Here is an 18789-nt window from a genome sequence, read left to right on the forward strand (position 1 = left end):
TGTGCCTTTCTTTCCCTGAGGTGGGGTGACTAGGGTTTCAGGTCGGCTGTATGTAACCCTGTGTGGGATGGTGTTGTGCGGGGGCCTTTCTGTGTAACTACCTGGTTTTGCCAGGGCGTCACACATACTCAGGTGATATTTATCTATAACCAGCGACTCAATTAAAGGGGAATTCACTTTTAAAACAAATTTTTATTGTTCCATTGACTTAAAATTATAAAATGTAACTTCTTTATAAAAAAATCTTACTTATACATCTTTCATGGGATTGTCTCCACAACGTCTTTGGAAATCCATGTGTCTATATAGTAACAGACTAAATCCTTTGCAAACTTAATATTATGGTCCTGCTTTACTACCTATGGCCCCCTTCACATGTCAGTGATTCTGGTATGTATGTTACTGTTTTTATATATACCAGAATCATGAACATACGCAGATTCATTAAAATCAATGGGTCTGCGTGCACATCAGTGATTTCTCACTGACATATTTCCATGTGGTGTACATGCGTGTCTGTGTGCTCCACACGGAGACATGTCCGTTTTTTTCTGGCATCACTGATGTCCCATGGACCACACTATGGTGTGAGCCATGAAACACGTACCAGAAAAACATATACATTTAGATTAAAAAGCTTTTTAAACTCACCCATCTCCAGTGATGCTGTCTTCAGCCGCTGCTGTCTCCTGCTTCCAGACTGGCTAATTATGCTCATGAATATGTACTGCACTACTGACGTGGAAGCAGCAGCAGAGGGGAGACAGCATCACAGGAGACTTCAGCACCATGGAGAGCAGCGGTGTGGACAGGTGAGTATAAGTGCCTGATCGCCGTGTATTATCACGGATAGCACATGGAGATCACACGAGTGCCAAACTCACGACACATGGAGGGACATACACACCTTTAACACATCAGTGAAAAAGTGGGTGCTTTCACTGACGTGTGAACGAGGCCTACCCTAGGGTTTCAGCCATTTAACCCCTTACTAATGAGGACAATTTCTGTTTTTGCCCTTTCCTCTTTTCCTCCCCTTTTTCCCAGATTCATAACTTTTTTATTTTTCTGTCCATATGGTTTGTTTTTTGCAGGACGAGTTGTACTTTTGAATTACATCATTTATCTTACCATATAGTGTACTGGAAAACGAGGAAATAAAATTGCAAGTGTGTGGAAATAGTAAAAAAAAACAACTCAATTTTCACATTATTTTTTGTTTTTATGATGCCCTTTGTGTGATAAAATTGACCTTGAATATTATTCTCCTCGTCAGTATCACTACATCGATACATTTCCAGTTTTTCTATTATTTTAGTGGTAAAAAAAATCAGATTTTTGACAAAAAATGTTTGGTTGTATTGCCATTTTCAGATGACCTGTAATGTTTTCATTTTTCAGTCGATGGAGCCACGTGAGGACTTATTTTTTGTGGCACAGGATGTTTATATACATAACATTTTTTGATAAAACTGACTTTTTGACTGTTTGTTTCAACATTTTTTGTGTAATCCCATAAAATTCAATTTTGGATTTTTAAATTTTTTTTCTGTTCACAGTATATATGAATCGTGTTAATTATTTTTATATTTTCATAGATCGCACATATCTGGATTACAGTATTGTTGCATATATTAACCTTTGAAGCTGAGCCACAGGCTGGGTTTCAAGGGAGCGCCATAGTAACGGGTGCAGAGGCCTTGAACAGGCCCCTGGGTGTCATAGAAACTCATCGGTGTCCTGCAATCACAGCATCACAGGCATGTCGATGGGACATGTGTCAACACACCGCCATGCCAGTACACTGTAAATTCCACTGTCAGAATTTTGACAGTGGCATTTTACAGGTTAACCAGTGGTTGTTAGGGCCAGGTTCTGGCTGTAACACACAGCCATTACCTGTCTGGTATGAGGTGGGCTCACCTGGTGACCTTGCTACACACATCTTCTACATATACAGTACAGACCAAAAGTTTGGACACACCTTCTCATTCAAAGTTTTCTTTATTTTCATACCTCTGAAAATTGTAGATTCACATTGAAGGCATCAAAACTATGAATTAACACATGTGGAATGAAATACTTAACACAAAAGTGTGAAACAACTGAAAATATGTCTTATATTCTAGGTTCTTCAAAGTAGCCACCTTTTGCTTTGAATACTGCTTTGCACACACTTGTCATTCTCTTGATGAGCTTCAGGAGGTAGTTACTGGAAATGGTTTTCACTTCACAGGTGTGCCCTGTCAGGTTTAATAATTGGGATTTCTTGCCTTATAAAGGGGGTTGGGACCATCAGTTGTGTTGTGCAGACGTCTAGTGGATACACAGCTGATAGTCCTACTCAATAGACTGTTAGAATTTTTATTATGGCAAGAAAAAAGCAGCTAAGTAAAGAAAAACGAGTGTCCATCATTACTTTAAGAAATGAAGATCAGTCAGTCCGAAAAATTGGGAAAACATTGAAAGTTTCTCCAAGTGCAGTAGCAAAAATCAAACGCTACAAAGAAACTGGCTCACATGAGGACCGCCCCAGGAAAGTAAGAGCAAGAGTCACCTCTGCTGCGGAGGATAAGTTTATCTGAGTCACCCGCCTCAGAAATCGCAGGTTAACAGCAGCTCAGATTAGAGACCAGGTCAATGCCACACAGAGTTCTAGCAGCAGACACATCTCTAGAACAACTGTTAAGAGGAGACTTTGTGCAGCAGGCCTTCATGGTAAAACAGCTGCTAGGAAACCACTGCAAAAGACAGGCAACAAGCAGAAGAGACTTGTTTGGGCTAAAGAACACAAGGAATGGACACTAGACCAGTGGAAATCTGTGCTTTGGTCTGATGAGTCCAAATTTGAGATCTTTGGATCCAACCACCGTGTCTTTGTGCGACGCAGAAAAGGTGAACGGATGGACTCTACATGCCTGGTTCCGATCGTGAAGCATGGAGGAGGAAGTGTGATGGTGTGGGAGTGCTTTGCTGGTGATACTGTTGGGGATTTATTGAAAATTGAAGGCATACTGAACCAGCATGGCTATCACAGTATCTTGCAGCGGCATGCTATTCCATCTGGTTTGCGTTTAGTTGGACCATCATTTATTTTTCAACAGGACAATGACCCAAAATACACCTCCAGGCTGTGTAAGGGCTATTTGACTAAGAAGGAGAGTGATGGGGGTGCTACGCCAGATGAGCTGGCCTCCACAGTCACCAGACCTGAACCAAATAGAGATGGTTTGAGGTGAGCTGGACCGCAGAGTGAAGGCAAAAGGGCCAACAGGTGCTTAGGATCTCTAAGAACTCCTTCAAGACTGTTGGAAGACCATTTCTGGTGACTACTTCTTGAAGCTCATCAAGAGAATGCCAAGAGTGGGGAAAGCAGTAATCGAAGCAAAAGGTGGCTACTTTGAAGAACCTAGAATATAAGATATTTTCAGTTGTTTCACACTTTTTTGTTAAGTATTTCATTCCACATGTGTTAATTCATAGTTTTGATGCCTTCAATGTGTATCTACAATTTCCAGAGTCATGAAAATAAAGAAAACTCTTTGAATGAGAAGGTGTGTCCAAACTTTTGGTCTGTACTGAACAGCAGATTTCAGTAAAGGGTTTAGTACTATTTGAGAAACTTCTCACTCTGCCTTTTATGCAGTGAATCAGAGGTTCTATCTTATTCCCAATAAATGGGATTCAGATGGAACTTCCAACAAAGTCGTAGACGGCAACAATACAAATGGAGTATTTTTCCAGTGGTATTTTAAGATGCGCTCACAAATTTTATAGACTACATTATTATAATTATCAAAGCTGGGAAAAAGCACTGAGTTCATTTGAATTTCATTTGTGTCATTGCAGTCTATGACTCTATTGAGTTCTTTGTTTGTTTCCTATTTGGAGGGGATTTGTCATGATCCAGGCCATATCTGCTGCTGTGGTTCGATTATATCACCCAATTCCGGCCTGGTCATGTTAGACTCATAGGTTAACTCCTCCCTGGCTCACCAGGACACTATATCCTGGTGCTGCCCCTCCAGTTCAGTGCCAGTGATAGTTTATGCTCTGCAGTGTGTATTACTGTCTCTGGTGAGTTTCCCCGATCTCTCCTGCATCACTGTTACCTGATTCTGACCCATATCCTCCTCTGTTTGTCCGTCTTTCCTGGTCCCTGACTACTGTGTATCCTTCCCTTCTTTGTACTTGGACTTCCTAGCATCTGATCTGTATCTACGTTCCTGACTCCGACTTCCGTCTCTCCCTTCAGCTATATCTGTGACTCCTCAGCTTCTGACTCTCGGCTATCACATGACCATGATTTGTCTATCCCTGTGCAATCAATGAGACCTACTGCTGCTGACCCGGCATTCTGACTACTCTATTGCCCTCTGGTGGTTTACCTGCTAACTGCACTCTGAAGTTACATTGCTTGTAATTTTAGTTTCTCCTAGTGCAGCATGACAGGATTCAGCCAGAATCCCTGGACGCCCTGCATAAGTACAGTGTAATTGGGTCACTACAAGATATAAGTGAAAACAAAGAATTTTTGGGAGTAAAGAGAGGAATACTGATATGCAGTTCATAAGGAACATAGAAATTGTACAGTTTTATAAGTTGGGGTAGTAGTGATCAGTGGAGAAGAAAACTACATCTTTTCAAAGTCTTTAAAATTCTTTAATGAAAAATAGAAACTTTTCATCAGTTTCCCCTTTTAACTTGATGATGAACCATGTACATTATTTTTATAGAGTTTTCCTACCTGTCAAACACTAGTTAATATATTACATATACAGTCTCTTTTCTGATCAAAGAGATGAAAAGATCATCAATCATTGATACATGGGCACCAGATAAATAAAATATTAACCGTACCATGCATAACTGATCTGTACATTTACCAGTTATAGAATCCGAATCTCCCCACTGTGTAAAATAAGAACTTTTGACTTAGTTCAGTATATTTGTTACACTTCTCAATACAGGTATCTAGTAAATTAATCTTATCATGTACTATGTATATTTATTTAACATACATTCATTTAATTTTCAAGCAACTTGAAGAGGTTTTGGAAGAACAATCAAGATTGTATTCGGAGCTTGAGCTTTATAACTGTGAACAAGATAGGAGTCCTGTGGAACACTATGGAAGATTACATAGGACCAACAGTTTACCATCTACTTCATCTTGTACAGTTAACAAAGAAGATCAAGGCACCCCAGTGAACCAGGGAGAAACTATAACTCAGTCACAGAAGATTGACCTTAGCACTTTTCTACAAAATGTAAGTCATAAACTGATGTTTGACATACACAACCCCAATTCCAAAAAAGTTGGGAGGTTGTGTAAAATGTAAAGATAAACAAGAATGCGATGATTTGAAAATCTCTTATAGCCATGTGTTATTCACAACAGAACAAAGAACACAAATCAGAAGGTGAAAGTTAGACATTTTTTCCATTTAATTTGAAAAAAATCCAATAGAACTCATTGTCGAACCGACCGAACTTTGATGCTGTAAAGTGGTTGCAGTAATGGCTATGGAGCTGCAAAAGGAAGCAAAAAGGGGGTAAGAGCAGGACATTTGCCCTGCAAACCAATGTAACTTTTACCTAAAGTTTGGCCAAACCAGAACATTCACAGGTCCGCTCATCCTTACCTATAGTGCTTGTCAATCTCTGATAGAATCTCAGAGAGTTGGACAATTATCTGAATGGGTGAGCCCATACTGCTGTATGAACTGTGTTATTTCCTTCTGGTTACTTTTGAGCTCGAAAAATAAATATTGTTAGATTTATGAAAATAATAACATTTCTCCTGCTTTGACCAGACCACCTGCCTGTATGAATGTTATTGGCTGCCAAAGAGCATTAAATGAAAACTAGATAGATAGATAGATAGATAGATAGATAGACAGATAGATGCAGTGCAATGATTTACATGTCTCGTAAAGCCATATTTTATTCACAACAGACCATTGAAAGCAAATAAATATATTATATTTTCTTTTTTTATCTATATAAACACACTCCTAAACATTGAAATTGCAACACTAGAATTATGAGTGCCATGTGCAAAAGTATTTTCACTTAAGGCCGCTTTACACGCAACAACATCGCTAACGAGATATTGCTGGGGTCACGGAATTCGTGACGCACATCCGGCCTCGTTAGCGACATCATTATGCGTGACACCTACGAGCGACTGCTAACGATCCTAAATACTCACCAAATCGTTGATTGTTGACACATCGTTCATTTTGAAATATCGTTGCTCATTTGGGACGCAGGTTGTTCATCGTTCCTGAGGCAGCACACATCGCTACGTGTGACACCCTGGGAATGACGAACAGCGTTCCTGCATCCTAGGGCAATGAGGTGGGAGTGACGTTCATTCGGCTGCTCTCTGCCCCTCCGCTTCTATTGGCGGCCCGCTATGTGACGTCGCTGTGACACCGCACAAACCGCCCCCTTAAAAAAGAGGTTGTTTGCCGGCCACAGCGACGTCGTTAGGAAGGTAAGTTCATGTGATGCGTACCAGTGATATTGTTCACCACGGGCAGCGATTTGCCCGTGATGCACAAACGACTGGGGAGGTTGCTTTCGGTAGCGACATCGCTAGCGATGTCACTGCGTGTGAAGCAGCCTTAACACTCATTGGCATTATATGAATGAGGTCATTAATGGTTGTCTGAGGACTCTACTCCAGGGCAGAATTCACACTGGCATGCAAATCATCAATATCCACTACTGGCAGCTCCCTTTGGAATTGCAGATCACTGACATCCCATATGAGAATGAGCAAAAGAGAAATCTAAGGGGTACTTTACACACTGCGACATCGCTACCGATATATCGTCGGGGTCACGTCGTTAGTGACGTACATCCAGCGCCGGTAGCAACTTTGCAGCGTGTAACACTAATGAGCGACGATCAACAATCGCAAAATCATTCCAAAACGGTGATCGTTGACACATCGTTCATTTCCTTAATATTGCTGCTGCCACCGGTACGATGTTGTTCGTCGTTACTGCGGCACCACACATCACTATGTGTGACACCGCGGGAGTGACGAACATCTCCTTACCTGCGTCCACCGGCAATGCGGAAGGAAGGAGGTGGGCGGGATGTTACATCCCGCTCATCTCCGCCCCTCTGCTTCTATTGGCCGGCCACTTAGTGACGCCGCAGTGACGTCACTATGACACTGAACGCACCTCCCCCTTGAGGGAGGGATTGTTCGGCGGTCACAGCGACGTCGCTGACCAGGTATGTGCGTGTGACTCTGCTGTAGCGATAATGTACGGCAGTGACCACCAAATGTCGCACGAGCGACGGGGGCGGGTGCTATCGCGCACGACATCGCTAGCAATGGCTAGCGATGTCACAGCGTGTAAAGTACCCTTAAGTCAAATGAAAGTTTTCTGTGACTGCTTTTTGCATTCAAGGCATCATCAAAGCCTTAATTATTGTAGGTACATTTGCATACAATATTTGAAGACACTTGACAGGGGGGTTGTTGCAAACATCTTGCGGATCTACCCATAGATCTGTTGGTGTAGGTTTACAGACATTCTTCTGTCTTTTTTTGTAATTCTATTCAGATGCAATGATGTTGAGAGTAGGTCTCTCCGGCTGCTATATCATCACTTCCAGTGATCTTTGTTCTTGTATGTACACAGACAATCTCTGTATGGTCTAGCTTTTTACACAATATAATTGTATGCAAAACTAAATTTTCTTAAGTTCAGTTGTTATCTAGTAACCTAAATGTTGGAAATCACTATTTCCAAAACATGATTGCACAATGTATACACTATGGAAGCTCAAAAAGTAGAGATGAGCAAATTGATTCAATACAATTTGATTTTGTGTCAAATCTTAAAACATTTATTTGATCTTACGAATTCAAACAATTTGTGATTTTATTAGAAATTGCAAATACAATGCATACCATCATTTTCCAAAAGTCAGAAGATAAATATGCCAGAGAAGGCTCAGATGAAATGTGGAGCATCTGCACAGGCTTCCCGATAATGCCTCGCAACTATCATGTTACATGGCATAGCATAGCGACTCAGGAAGATTACTTTAGCCTGCATAAAAGCAGTGGCAGGGATTGCAGCAGACATTTTGTAGTCTCAGTAGTGAGAAAACGTTAGAGCTCACAGCTTATCAAGACAAATATGGAGAGAAAAGTTTAAACAACATACTATACATTAAAGATAGTGTGTGACAACACAACAGTGAATAATATTTATCATCGATTTCCTATAGCCAGATATGTTGAGGTCAGTTTTACAATAGTTGGTCAGTCTTTGCATTTAGGAGCTTGAAAAGTATGTCGTACAGTCCTATTAAACCCAGGGCAATTAGAAGCTTTGGGTTAAATCGATTGATTTGCTGCAAATTATATCTTTTGGGAAAAAATTCAATGAAGCTGGCAAATTCAAATTTAAAAAAAATGTGCTCATCTTTTTCAAATCGCATGATAGAATTACAATGTTTGGATTCTCCACTTGCACAATAAGCTTAATTATACTTGAAAGAAAAATGTTCTAATGTAGTGTTCTTCAACTCCAGTCCTCAGGAGCCACCAACAGATCATGTGTACAGAATTCCATTAGTAGTATATAGGTGATGAAATTATTTACCTGAGTGGGTGAAGGAATTATCACCTGTGCAATACTAAGGAAATCCAGACAATCTATTGGTGGCTCTGGTAAACTGGAGTTCATAGAATCATAGAATGGTAGAGTTGGAAGGGACCACCTGGGTCATCTAGTCCAACCCCCTGCTCAAAGAAGGATTCACTAAATTATCCCACACAGATGTCTGTCCAGTCTCTTTCTGAAGACTTCCATTGAAGGGGAACTCACTACCTCTGGTGGGAGCCTGTCACACTTATTGATCACCCCCACTTCACATATCTAATCTGTGTCTCCTCCCCATCAGTTTCATTCCATTGTTTCAAGTTTTTCCTTGTGCAAATAAGTATAGGGCTGATCCCTCTACAGTCATGGCCAAAAGAGAATGACACCAAAATTATATTTTCACATGATCTGTTGCCCTCTGGTTTTTAATTGTATTTGTCTGATGTTTACATCACATACAGAAATATAATTGCAATCATATTATGAGTACCAAAAGGTTATATTGACAGTTAGAATGAGTTAATGCAGCAAGTCAATATTTGCAGTGTTGACCCTTCTTCTTCAGGACCTCTGCAATTCTCCCTGGCATGCTCTCAATCAACTTCTGGATCAAATCCTGACTGATAGCTGTCCATTCTTGCATAAGCAATGCTTGCATTTTGCCAGAATTTGTTGGTTTTTGTTTGTCCACCCATCTCTTGATTATTGCCCACAAGTTCTCAATGGGATTAAGATCTGGGGAGTTTCCAGGCCATGGACCCAAAATCTCTATGTTTTGTTCCATGAGCTATTTAGTGATCACCTTTGCTTTATGGCAAGGTGCTCCATCATGCTGGAAAAGGCATTGTTGGGTGCCAAACTGCTCTTGGACAGTTGGGAGAAGTTGCTCTTGGAGGACATTCTGGTACCATTCTTTATTCATGGCTGTGTTTTTAGGCAAGACTGTGAGAGAGCCGATTCCCTTGGCTGAGAAGCAACCCCACACATGAATCGTTTCAGGATGCTTAACAGTTGGCATGAGACAAGACTGGTGGTAGCGCTCACCTCTTCTTCTCCTAATAAGCTGTTTTCCAGATGTCCCAAACAATCGAAAGGGGGATTCATCTGAGAAAATGACTTTACCCCAGTCCTCAGCAGTCCACTCCCTGTACCTTTTGCAGAATATCAGTCGGTCCCTGATGTTTTTTCTGGAGAGAAGTGGCTTCTTTGCTGCCCTCCTTGAAACCAGGCCTTGCTCAAGCAGTCTCCGCCTCACAGTGCGTGCAGAAGCACTCACACAAGCCTGCTGCCATTGCGATCCCGCAGCTGAAACAGTTTTAAGATACGGTCCTGGCGTTTTCTGGTCCTTCTTGGGCGCCCTGGAGCCTATTTGGCAACAATGGAAGCTCTCTCCTTGAAGTTCTTAATGATGCGATAGATTGTTGACTGAGGTGCAATCTTTGTAGCTGCGATACTCTTCCCTGTTAGGCCATTTTTGTGCAGAGCAATGATGGCTGCACGTGTTTCTTTAGAGATAACCATGGTTAACTGAAGAGAAACAATTATACCAAGCACCAGCCTCCTTTTAAAGTGTCCAGTGGTGTCTTTCTTAATCATGACTGATTGTTCGCCAGCCCTGTCCTCATCAACACCCACACCTGTGTTAATGGAACAATCACTAAAACAATGTTAGCTGCTCCTTTTAAGGCAGGAATGCAATGATGTTGAAATGTGTTTTGGGGGTTGGAGTTCATTTTCTTAGCCAATATTGACTTTGCAAGTAATTGCTGTTAAGCTGATCACTCTTTATGACATTCTGGAGTATATGCAAATTGCCATTAGAAAAACTTAAGCAGTAGACTTTGTAAAAATTAAATTAATATTTGTAGCATTCTCAAAACGTTTGGCCATGACTGTACACTGTGACAGCCCTTGAGATATTTGTAGACAGCTATTAGGTCTCCTCTCAGTCTTGACAGTTGAGGAACACTGCTTTAATGCCTCCTTCTCCCTAGTTTTAACAGCTAGGAGTTCTCCAAGAAATTTAGCAAAGAGATATGCTTTAGCTAGTGCACTCTGTCAGGATTTAAAAGATGGCAACGGACATCTATATCATTGTACCACTCATCCTAGATTTCAGAAGACATGGAGACATGGCTGTGAGAATCACAAAACAGACATACTAGAACTGTCAGGCTGACTGACTGAGATGGATGTTCTTTCTCAGTCAGCTAATGAAATGTGTTAATCTTCTCCACCTAGTGTCCCTGTCAGGTTGACTAAACAGAGGAATACAGTTCACAATGCCTGACAGGACGCTGCTCTGACCCAACATCAGTCTTCAGCAGTTATACTCTATGCAGTCTGTCCTACTGCGTGTCATCTGAAATCTAGGATGGGTTGTAATTGATGGCAGCTGCCATTTTAAAAATCCTAATGGGTTTCATAGATAAAGCATACTTGTTTGCTAAATAATGGTATTGAGAGAAATGTTTAAGTTTTAAATGTATATTATTTATTTTATTTATTTATTTAATTACATTTTCAGAGAGGTGCTTTGATGACTTCCTATAATAGCTTGCAATATATGGCACAATATCCATAGGCATTGTTAGTGGCTGTCTGAGAATTTCCTTTACAGTCTCTTGTGTAACAAATTCAATTATTGCTTAATTGTCATTTTATAAGTAAATAGCACTTAACAATAGTATTTACTATCATGACTTCTAAGTAGAACATGTCTGCTTTGCTCAATGGTCATGATGACCAGCTGGGGCTTTAGCTGTGGCCTAATTTCTACTAGATATTACAGGATCTACAGAGCAGCCTCAGTCAACTAAATTAAACTGAGAGCAATTAGATGTATAAGTTTAAGCGAAAACATGAATTTCAATTTTCAAGATTAATGAGTCTTTACATTCAGTCATGAGTCAAGAGTGAAGCCCAACTGAGCGTCCTGATCAACAAGGCGCATATTTTACTGATGGAGAATGTTGTATGTTTCTGTGCATCTCTAATGAAGCTTATTTTTCCTCTCTTTATAGATCAAGAAAACCTTCCAAAGATTAAACAACTCATGAAGCAAATGGACTTTAGTCATCAATCAATCAACCTACAAGATATGTAGTATGCCGACAAAGGAGACCTTCATTCACAGATCAGAGAGTGCACTGTCAGGACTAGATTATCATGCTACATGCATCAGTTTTAGTATCTTTCAGTACAGTAATCTGGCATTGTAGATGGGTTAGTTGCTGAGATCCAGAGGAACTTCAGAGGGACAAGTCAGTAAATTTAGGATGCCTAGCAATAAAATAAAGTTCTCTTCACATAAAAGATTAGAGGAAAACATCTTGTAGTGAACAGTTATAAAGCCCAGATGTTGTTATGGGCTTCACATTATAAAATAAAATTAATTAGATGTCTTTAGTCCATAATTAAAGTTAACCAGTTTTCTGTTTACAGTTACAGAATGGTGTAAAGTGATAAAAAAATAAAAAGTATACACAGTTCAGTTACATTTCCTTGTTCCCCTGCCCGTCACTGAATATCTTGCTCTATCTGGACAGATGTGTGGCTCACGTTAAGTATAAGATCTCCTTTACTGCTTGGACAGACCCCATACTCTTCCATACAGTATTGTGGAGTTCTAAAGTATCACATGGTGTTCATGAAGTTAGTTGCCTTGGTATGTAGAGAAATATACATTAGCATCTTAAGAGATGAAATAAATACATATACAATTATAAGGAATATGCAATCTTTTTTATAAAAATCTAGTAAGAACTAATAAGACTCAGTCAGCGAATCTATAGCTCAGCACAAACTAATTCTATCCATTTATACTTTTGACGTGTGGAATTCTATAATTACAGCATTAGTAGCAAACAAGTTACAGGAAACAGCCGGACATTTGCACAGCCATTCTCTCATACGAATAATGGGGTAAAGGGGGAGGCAGTAGGTTATCCTGAGATATGTGACAAAATGGTATGAACTACCATTCTACGTATGTGCACCAGTATACAGAGATTTAGAAAAATGACTAAAAAGTGATGATTCATTGGCTTTGTGTTATGCTAATCTATAAAATATTAACATGTTTGACCTAAAGAATATTGCCTAAAGGAGATCCTTTTTTAGAAACATCTACACGATAGCAGAATAAAAAAAAATATTAAAGAGGACTTGCCACAAGGTGAAAAGTGCCTGATTTTGCCACCGCTTCCCTGATTATTTCATATTTTGTTTTCTTTTTAAAGTAAATGTGTCATGGATTTAGCCTGTATATGACCATAATGGCGCTGGTATACTGATTTAATAGATGCCTGTAGTGAAGGAATGTCCAGCCTGATTCTTGTTTAATTAACATTAGAAGTTTTGGTGCAATAATCTTTTTGAGCATTGGTGCAGGGCCAGGGGTAGAGTCTTCGGTTTGCTGTGGCCCCTGCGCATTTGTATGAGTTTTCTAGTGCGGCCCTTGCTGCAGGCAGTGCTTGCACACAGTCATCTCTCAGCAGTCATCAGCAAAATGATACATTTGGTGGCGCAAGCTTAGATTGACCTCCGGCAGTCTTTAGGAACATGGGGCCGGTGGCTGTTCATGCCCAATTTGGGATCTCGACTCAATGACGAACATGTTCAAGCATCTGGGATGCTGGGCTATTATATAAAATGGGCTGAGCTTTCTCACATTTTGTGCTAGGGTAGCTCTGATTTGTAGATTATTGAATTGTAATATGTAACAAATGAATGAGATCCCGGTAGCACTACGTACACTGTATTACAAAATGGTATTTACATTTCTCTTTAAAGTCACCTTTCACTGTATCCATACACGTTAAAAATAGGGTAGTAGATTATAAAACCTCTCTATTAGCAGCAGGTAAACATTTTACAGGTATGCATGACTTGAGGGCTTTCTGATATACGGTACCCCTCTATGGTGCTAGACTTTCTGTGCAAACTATAGACTCCTTAAAAGAAATCTGTCAGCAGGTTTTTACTACTTCATCTGAGAGCAGCATGATGTAGACAAAGAGACCATAAATCCAACAATGTATCACTTAGATTACGTTTTACATTTAGCAATGCAGCAGAGCTGTGAAAGCTGTCCCCACCCATACCAGGCTCTGTATATTCAATGTCTATAGACAGTGAGCTGCTAATCACAGCAGGTGGCGTGACGGACTAGCTGATCTCTAGCTGACCTAGTCTGTTAAGGTTTGATAAGAGAAGCATCACTGAAATCTTTGTATTAATCCATACATCAAGCTGTCTTCAGATTACATAGCAAAAACCTGCTAAAAGGTTGCCTTTAAAAGTAACTAAAAATGGTGCAATTTTATTGCATTGATTGTAGTTCTATCAGGGATTGGACAAAGATAGGTGGACTTTCTTTGTATTTCTCATTATGATCCACTACTGTTTATTAACCACAAAACACTGTACCAAATACCAACCAGTGTGAATCTGACCATAAGTGATTTATATCATCAGTATAGAGTGATACTACATTTAATATGTTCATTTTTGACTGCCTTTGAATTATGTAGAGCAATTAAGCTCAGACTAGGTTCAAAATTGTACAGTGCTCTATGCTGAGTACTATATTGGGGTTTCTGTCATTATCCCTAAAAAACTGTATTACTATGGAAAGAGCCCTTACAGAGCCAATCACTTGAATGAAGATGACTGAAACACTGTGGATACTGGCCTCCATCATAACAAACACATTTTTATGCATGTCTGAAAAAGAATACTACTAGGTCAAAGATCAGACACAGTGACTTTGTTAGGTTAATTCGAGTGCATGGCTCTTTTAGGGTTCCCATGTGAATTCAGTTTTTAGGGGATATCAATGATAAACCCTAATGTACTACTAGGTGAAGACCACTGTATAAATTGGGACCTAAAGGGGTTGTTCCCTAGGATAGATTATCAATACCAGATCGTGGGGGTGTAACTCCCGCCACCCTTGCCAATTAGCTTTTCCCAGTTCAGAGCAGACAAGCAGAAGTCTGTCAACTGCATGGTAGCCGCAGCGGGATACTGCAGATTCACCTCAAGTGAATAGGGGTGAATGTACAGTACCCGGACATACCCACTATGTAGTATGGAGCTGTGCTGTGCAGCTCTGTAAGTGATCACATCTGACTGCCAGGGGTGCTGGGGGTCACACACCCACAAATATGGTATTGATGAGCTATCCTAAGGATAGGCCATCAATATTAACATACCAGACAACCCCTTTAAATGTACAAGCTCTTCAACTTGACTATGTTACTGTCTTTTATTTTATTGATTTGTTTGCTGTTTTACTCAGTCTTGCTAGAAGCAACACTTATTGGTTTGTTCATTAATGTAACAAGACTTTTGTAGTGGAGAAAATACCGCAGCAAAATCTTACAATATATTGTTAATCTGTGTATATGTGCTATTTAATAAATCAATATGTAACACAATGGGATAATGTCCTAAATATGTGATTGAGGTGTAAAGAAGTGTACTCCAAACTTCTGCTCAATGTTGATTTCAAATCAGAGCAAATTGGGAAATGCCTTAATATGGGCACTTGGTTCAAACAATTTGCCAGAACCCCTGAAGAACTAACAGGGGGAATGACTTTGGGAAGTGAGCCCTGGCCTTAACATATGTAGTAGATATGCTTTATATTTAATAGTATGGGTTTAGGCTGGGTTTGTGCTTATTTTAGATGTTTGCTTGCCAAAGGTGATTAACTGTTATTAGGGTTGAATTTTGAAATAGATTTAACTTACTATCTGCTCCTTTTTACATTGTTACATAGGTTAAAAAAAAGACTTAGGTCCATAAAGTTTAACCTTTCTCCACCAATTATACATTCGTTATCACTAAATTATCTACAGTTGAAACCAGAAGTTTACATACACTATCTAAAATGACACATGTACCGCCCCCGTGTCAGCAGCCGGAACTGCTCGGATCCAAATCCGCTATGGCTCGAGGGGTTCTCCGGACCCGGGGGTCACGCGGACACTCGAAATGAAAAAGGGGGTATTTACAGGTGATTGTATGTTCAAAGTTTGTGATGCCACCCACGGTGTCTGGTAAGGTGGAGTACCACCGCTGCCATTGGGGAGCATCCAGTGGCGATGGGATGGCAGCAAGGTGTTTAACCCCTCCGTGGGTAGGGGGGAAATGCCCCGAGGCTCGGTGATGCTGGCGGAGGGATACCGTTGGGGAGATAAGGGTCACTGCGTACTCACTCAGTCCAATAATGCTGACACCGACAACTTGTAAACCAGAAGTTCTGAGCACTGCTGCAGCAAGGAGGGAGCACGCCTGGATCCCGTGCCCGTTGGTGTTGCTTGTTAGCCTGTGACCTTTTCCTTGACACCTTTCTACTGATTGGCCCCTGTAGTGTAGAACTAGTCGGGTCCCGCTCACCAGTATGGCTAACTGGGTGAGGTTGCTCTCAGGGTTCACGCTTGGGATTTTCTGGACTGTGGATTGGGAAAGTCCTATCCGCCTCGCTGCACTAGTACCCCGATTTTGGAGCAGGCGGAGAATAGCTCTTGAAGACTCCGTCTCTCATCGGGTGAATAAACAGGACACTACTTCCCGGTCTAGGGTCCACGTACCCCGTCATGCCCGGGCACCTGCCCGGAGATGGCACAAAGCCGCCGGCTGCCCTCCTCGGCAGTTCCGTGCCCCTTGTCGCAATCTCCTGCGACCGGGGTTCCAGCTCCTACCAGGCCCAGACCAATGTCTGCCAACTAGTAGTCTCAAGGAGCCCTGCTCCTAACCTCCTCCAACGCTACTCCTCTCTCCACAGACTTGTGACCTCTCCCCTCAAGAGTCACTTCTCAACTCCTCGCTCCTGACACTCTTGACCCTACCTAACCAACCCCCCAAGTGGGCGGCCCTATTCCCTTCAGGCTACCCATTAGTGAATCTGGTGAGTGTGGTGCACAGTGTTCCTAGGGTTTTGATTGGCTTGTTCTTAGCAACACCAAAGGTCAGGGACCCGTAACCAAGGAGGATGCGGATACTGTGCAGAAGGGCAGATTTCACAATACCTTGTGACGACCTGATAGGCCAGGGCGTCACACACATATGCATATTTTTCTCACTATCTGACATGAAATCAGAATAAACCTTTCCTATTTTAGGTCAATTAGAAACCTAAATTATTTATAATTGCCAAATGCAGGACAGGACAAGGTGCGTCCAGGACACAGCATGCCGTGATCATGTGCACATACCTTTAGACCAGTGACCACACAATCGCCTGCCTGGCAGAGCAGAGCTGCTGGGTCCTGGCTGCACACAGTTCAGCTCTGGGAGCAAAAAATAATTCTTCACTGAGCCCCAGATACCAAAAAATGCAAATGTTACAGGTCACAGAAAATAGCACAAAAGCAACTTTTCCTTTACAAATTTCCATTTTTTTCACCACTTGAAAAATCCCCACAAACTATACATGTTTGGTAGCTGCGTACGCGTACTGACCTGGAAAATCATATTGTCCGGTCAGTTTTACCAGATAGTGTACATGGTAAATAAAAAAAAAAAACATTGTGGAATGCACTTTTTTGAAATTTCAACTAATTTTTATTTTTTTTCCATTTTCAAATACAATATAGGACACGATGAATGATTTCCTTCAAAAGTACAACTCATCCCGCAAAAAACAAGCCATCACATGGCTATATTCATGCAATAAAAAAAATATGGCTTCTGAAAGAAGTGGAAAAAGAAAGGAAAATAGTCCGTCTATGAGGAGGCTTAAGGGGTTCTCCAGGCTTGAAGTCACTGTATCTGACTGTGGTCACATGTCCAGTAGGCACAGCACATAGTGCTAGCGCTGGGAGGATTCAAAAGTCTGGATTAAAGGCAGTATTCACATGATGTTATGGCATCCCTTGGGAGTATATCGGATAAAATATGCTAATGACCCATGACTCCCGTTGTGCTGCCAGCGTGAACCAAGTGTCATGCAATTGTGATCTGATCCTGCAGCTGCAGAGAACAGTGCAGGGACTGCTATGGAGGAGGAGGGATTAATCTAATTATTTCCTCCATTGTCAGCTGATGAGATTGTCGCACTGTACTCAGATATCATTCAAGTTCAGTCCGATTTTTCACTCGCACCCTTAGGGGCACTTTGCACACTACGACATCGCACGCGCGATGTCGGAGGGGTCAAATCGAAAGTGACGCACATCCGGCATCGCACTCGACATCGTAGTGTGTAAATCCTAGATGATACGATTAACGAGCGGAAAATCGTCGTAATCGTATAATCGGTGTAGTGTCTGGGAAATCCATAATTACGTTGCAGCGACAGGTACGATGTAGTTCTTCGTTGCTGCGGCAGCACACATCGCTGTGTATGAAGCCGCATGAGCAAGGAACATCCCCTTACCTGCGTCCCGCCTGCAATGAGAAGGAAGGAAGTGGGCGGGATGTTTATGTCCCGCTCATCTCCGCCCCTCCGCGCCTATTGGTCGCGTTCCGTGTGACGTCGCAGTGACGCCGCACAACCCCCTTAGGAAGGAGGCGGTTCGCCGGCCAGTGTGACGTCGCAGGGAGGGTGAGTGCATGTGAAGCTGCCGTAGCGATAATGTTTTCTACGGCAGCAATCACATGATATCGCACCTGTGACGGGGGCGGGGACTATCGCGCTCGGCATCGCAAGCATCGGCTTGCGATGTCGTTGTGTGCAAAGTGCCCCTTAGACCTATATGGCTCTCACCGACAATCGCAGCATGCTGCGACTTTTCTCTCAACCAGAATCTGGATGAGAAAAAAGCTGACCATCTGCTCTCCCTCATTGAATAACATTGGTCCGAGTGCAGTGTGAGGTTTCCTCGCATTGCCCTTGTCCGATTCATAGGCTCATGTGAGTGTACCCTAAAGGCTGCTTTACACGAGTCGATCTATTGTGCGATGCATCGTTGGGGTCACGGATTTTGTGACGCACTTCCGTCATTCGTAACGACATCTCCTCATGTGACAGCTCCTTGCGAGTCCAACCGATGCCTAATCGTTTGAAATTCGGCCATCGTGTACACATCGTTTAATTCCATAAAATCGGTCAGTTTAGTCTTAATGAACGACACATTGCAAAGTGTGACACCGTGTAATCGGCCATCCTCGTAGTTGTTTGTGACGTCAGTAAACGTTC

The 18789-nt window shown here is 41.6% G+C and overlaps 1 protein-coding gene across 12 annotated transcripts in view; it reads left to right on the forward strand.

The window, feature by feature from the left end:
- Nucleotides 1–15066, forward strand: part of ITPRID1 (ITPR interacting domain containing 1) — a 347534-nt gene extending 332468 nt beyond the window's left edge. For all 12 annotated transcript variants that reach the window (XM_075315082.1, XM_075315081.1, XM_075315078.1 and 9 more), the window contains 2 exons: nucleotides 5040–5270; nucleotides 11663–15066. In XM_075315082.1, the coding sequence (XP_075171197.1) occupies nucleotides 5040–5270; nucleotides 11663–11698 (267 nt within the window). In that variant the 3' untranslated portion in view covers nucleotides 11699–15066. The remainder of the gene's footprint in view (nucleotides 1–5039; nucleotides 5271–11662) is intronic.
- Nucleotides 15067–18789: the final 3723 nt, after the last annotated feature.

This window comes from Anomaloglossus baeobatrachus, chromosome 6 (assembly GCF_048569485.1).
Source record: "Anomaloglossus baeobatrachus isolate aAnoBae1 chromosome 6, aAnoBae1.hap1, whole genome shotgun sequence".
In the NCBI taxonomy this organism is placed as follows: domain Eukaryota; kingdom Metazoa; phylum Chordata; class Amphibia; order Anura; family Aromobatidae; genus Anomaloglossus; species Anomaloglossus baeobatrachus.